Source organism: Ipomoea nil, unplaced genomic scaffold, assembly GCF_001879475.1.
Source record: "Ipomoea nil cultivar Tokyo-kokei standard unplaced genomic scaffold, Asagao_1.1 scaffold0179, whole genome shotgun sequence".
NCBI lineage: Eukaryota > Viridiplantae > Streptophyta > Magnoliopsida > Solanales > Convolvulaceae > Ipomoea > Ipomoea nil.
Window position 1 is genome coordinate 38,667 of NW_017616607.1, and position 4,101 is coordinate 42,767.

General features: G+C 48.8%; 1 protein-coding gene across 1 annotated transcript; it reads right to left on the reverse strand.

Moving 5' to 3' along the window:
- Positions 1 to 3,095: 3,095 nt before the first annotated feature.
- LOC109179046 (uncharacterized mitochondrial protein AtMg00810-like) lies at positions 3,096 to 3,611 on the reverse strand. Its single transcript, XM_019328619.1, has one exon. It carries the CDS (start codon positions 3,609 to 3,611, stop codon positions 3,096 to 3,098), a length of 516 nt encoding a protein of 171 aa, XP_019184164.1.
- Between the last annotated feature and the right edge of the window lie 490 nt (positions 3,612 to 4,101).

The window sequence follows — 4,101 nt, forward strand, 5'->3', positions numbered from 1 at the left end:
CGAGGGGTTAAGAAATCAGCACATTGTACCAGTGGGCGCGAGGTGGGCGGTCGTCCGCCTGCCAAGCTCCTGTCAGGGACCCGTCAAGGTCCCGCCAAGGTCCCGTCCAGGACCCGTTAGGGTCCCATCAAGGTCCCGTTGGGGACCCGTGGGAAGGTGACTAGGAAGAGTGAATTTCTTCGGGAAAAATCCCAAGAATGCACCGATTCAAGTCCCGACAAGCCCCATGCCCATGTGCACAATAAAAAGGTACTTGAATACATAGGATGACCCATCGTATAGTTTTATTGATCCTTAAGTACGAGTTATAGATGAGTCAAGACTCTCGCATGTTATTTCCGTTCAGTAGGTCGGGTCCGGTTTCCATTTAGCAACCTCGTCACCTTCACCGGGAAGTTGGTTATAAGACAACTTTGTCTTTTCCTTGCTTGATTGATGACAAGCCTTCTTGGTTTTTCTTGGAGTTCGGCTTGTCGCTCGTTCTTTGTTCAATCCTTTGGTGACCAAGTGCTTGGTGATGCGTTTCTCTTCCTTGGAATGCATTTGATTGACTGCCCTTTGACGTCGCATGGTGTTTTGGCGATTTTGTGTGTTACATGTACTTCTTACGGTGCCTTAAGACCATCAAGGTCCTTGTTCCAAGGTAAGGCCCTTATTGCCGGGAGGCTCTAGTTGCATGATACTTTCTATGCGTCTGTGTAAATCTTGCATTGCACTCCGTATAGGTAATGCCTCCAAATTTTCAGTGCGAATACGATGGCGGCTAGCTCGAGGTCGTGGGTGGGGTATTTTCTTCGTGGGTTTTGAGTTGCCTAGATGCGTATGCTATTACCTTGCCTTTTTGCATTAGCACGCACCTCAACCCCTTTTTGGACGCGTCACTGAAGACCTCGAACCCTTCCACCCCGAAGGGGATGGCTAGTACGGGTGCCGTGGTTAACTTATCCTTCAATTCCTGAAAGGCTGCGACGCAGTTGTCGTCCCATCGGAAAGGGGTCTCCTTTTTCATGAGTTTAATGAGAGGTTGGGCTATCTTGGTAAAGTCGGGTACAAACCTCCTGTAGTAGCCAGCCAAGCCCAGGAAGCTTCGGACCTCTGAAAGTGAGTTCGGTGTGGACCATTCCTTAACGGCCTGGGCTTTGGTGGGGTCCACCTTAATTCCCTCTTTGGTTATTACGTGGCCCAGGAAGGTCACGTTGTCTTTCCAGAATTCGCATTTGGAGAACTTAGCGTATAGCTGGTGCTCTCTTAGAGTTTGTAAGGTTATCCGGAGGTGCCTTTCATGCCCTTCCTTGTTTCGGGAGTAGCCTAGGATGTCGTCAATGAATACAATGACGAAGTCATCCAGGTGGGGTCGGAATACTCGTTTCATGAGGTCCATGAGTATGGCGGGTGCGGGGTGGAGTCGTCCTTGTAGCCGTGCCCCTAGGTACTCTTAGTTGAACCCCCAGTTGTTGCCCATAAGTTCTTTGTGGACCTATCAAAGATCAACCTCGTGTCTTGAAGTAGAACGAGGCTATCTCTACGTGGCGTTCCTCTGGGCATTCTCCTAACCCGAGGATTTTGTTGAAGGTTCGGATTCATTCTTCGAGGAGTGTGGGATCCTTGACTGTCTTCTTATTGGCGCCAGGCTGCTGGTTTTCAGGGTCAATATTTATTGTAATGATGAGTCAGTATGCTGCACCCTTACCTTGGTGTGGTAAGCGTAGGGGGAGTTCTTTTAGAGAGGGATAAAGTGAGGGGAGGTTATGTGTAGGTTTCACGATCTCACCGCGCGTCCTAAGATTCCTGAATCCTATGTTCCTTAATACCTAGAGTTCAAGCCTAATGTCCTAAAGTCCGGTCTTAAGAGTCTTATCCTAGGGTCAAACTTAGGCTCTGATACCAACTGTAACACCCCAGATTTTCAAGACATTTAAAACTTATAAAATAAAGGTGAAATCTCATTAAATCCCAAAATATAATACAAGAGTACGGGGTACTATGCCACACCTGAGCTAGAGAACTCAGGTGCACAGGCTAACTAACTAATATCCTCAATAATGTAAATGCATAAGCATGGCACGCAGACCGAAAGGGAAACTATCTACTTCTACGCTCCAAGTTCTAGCGCGCTCCAGTGACTTATGCTTCTGTGCCTGAAAGCCAAATATATCTGTTCAGCGAGAGATGCTGGTAACCCACTCCAACGCGTTGAAATACAATACATATAGTTATATACATAGATATACGAAAAGTCATTTCGAAGCATGAAGATATATCCTAAGAGACTCTAGCTTTTAAATCAGGTAACCGACTCGACAAATAGGGGTACACACGATGAATGTTGTAATTGAATTCAGACAGTTACAGGATAGATACAATATACTAGTACAACTGAACTACCGTAACTTAGCCCTGGAGACTAGGAATACACATAACAATATAACTAATATATCTCACACTCCCCCTCAAGTACAAGGTTGTACTGGAACAACATTGAGCTTGTCACGCAGCCCGGTGAAACGGAGAGCCGGTAATGGTTTGGTGAAGATATCTGCAACCTGGTCCTTCGTAGAGATGAAATTAACCTGAAAGTCCCCCGAGGCCACTTTGTCTCGTACCAAGTGATAGTCAATTTCCACGTGCTTAGTCCTAGCATGGAATACCGGATTGGCGCACAGGTAGGTAGCCCCAAGATTGTCGCACCATAGAGTTGCGGGACGGCCGGAGTGCAGCCCAAGCTCGCGAAGTAAGGAAATAACCCACGTGACCTCAGCCGCAACATCTGCAAGGCCTTTGTACTCAGCCTCGGTTGACGAACGTGCAACGGTGCGCTGTTTCCGTGATACCCAGGATACCAGGTTCGTGCCAATGAAGACCGCATACCCACTCGTGGACTTGCGATCCACCGGACAACCGGCCCAGTCGGAGTCCTAGTAGGCGTGAATATCGGTGGACGGAGAAGTGGATAATCGTAACCCATACGCCAAGGTGCCTTTGACATAGCGTAGGACCCGCTTAAGGAGGTCCCAGTGTTCCTGCGTAGGAGCGTGCATGAATTGGCACAACCGGTTCACAGCATAAGAAAGATCAGGCCTAGTGATAGTTAAATACTAAAGGGCGCCCGCTAGCCTGCGATATTGGGTTGGATTATCAAACAGATCAGCTGTAGTCGTCACAGGCTGTGTGAGTGAAACTGGAGTGGCAAGTGGCTTGCAGTCTGTCATACCTGCCCGAGCTAGAATGTCCCCCATATACCGACGCTGTGACAATATCATCCCACCATCTACAGATATAGTCTCGATGCCAAGGAAGAAACTCGGAGTACCGAGATCCCGGATTTTGAAGGTGGTGGAGAGACGATGCAGAAGCGTGTCGATAAGTGCAGAGTCATCGCCAAGCATGATGATGTCGTCCATGTAGACTAATAGAAACACTCGGGAGGCACCCGCCGAGTAGTGGAATAGTGAAACATCCGTTTTTGAAGCCACAAACCCTGCAGAGAGCAGATAATCGTGTAGTCGTTTGAACCATGCGCGCGGTGCTTGCTTAAGACCGTACAGTGAGCGTTGTAGGTGGCAGACATGATTGGGGTGATCCGGATCTTCGTACCCTAGTGGCTGCTTCATGTACACGGTTTCGGCTAGGTGCCCATTTAAGAAGGCATTGTGTACATCGAGTTTGCGTAGGGTTCAGTTGTGTGAAACTGCAAAAGAAAACAATAGACGCACCGTAGTCGGTTTGACTACGGGGCTGAATGTATCGAAGAAATCCGCACCAGCGACTTGGTTGTACCCTTTTGCAACCAGTCGCGCTTTATGCCGCTCTATGGTTCCGTCAGCTTTGCGTTTGGTTCGGTAGACCCATTTGCAGCCTATGACATTCATGCCTGGTTCTGGGGACACCAAACGCCAAGTGTCATTGTGAAGCAAGGCGTTGAATTCTTGATCCATGGCATCACGCCACTGAGAATGGACAACTGCTTGGGCGAAGCAAGTTGGGTCAGCAGGGGAGTCAGCCACAGTTAAGGCATGAAGCTGCTCACCCGTGCCTCGTGTCATACGTCGCAAGCGCATGACATGAGCCCGGTCTTGGGGTTGAGCCCGCTGTCTCCGTCTT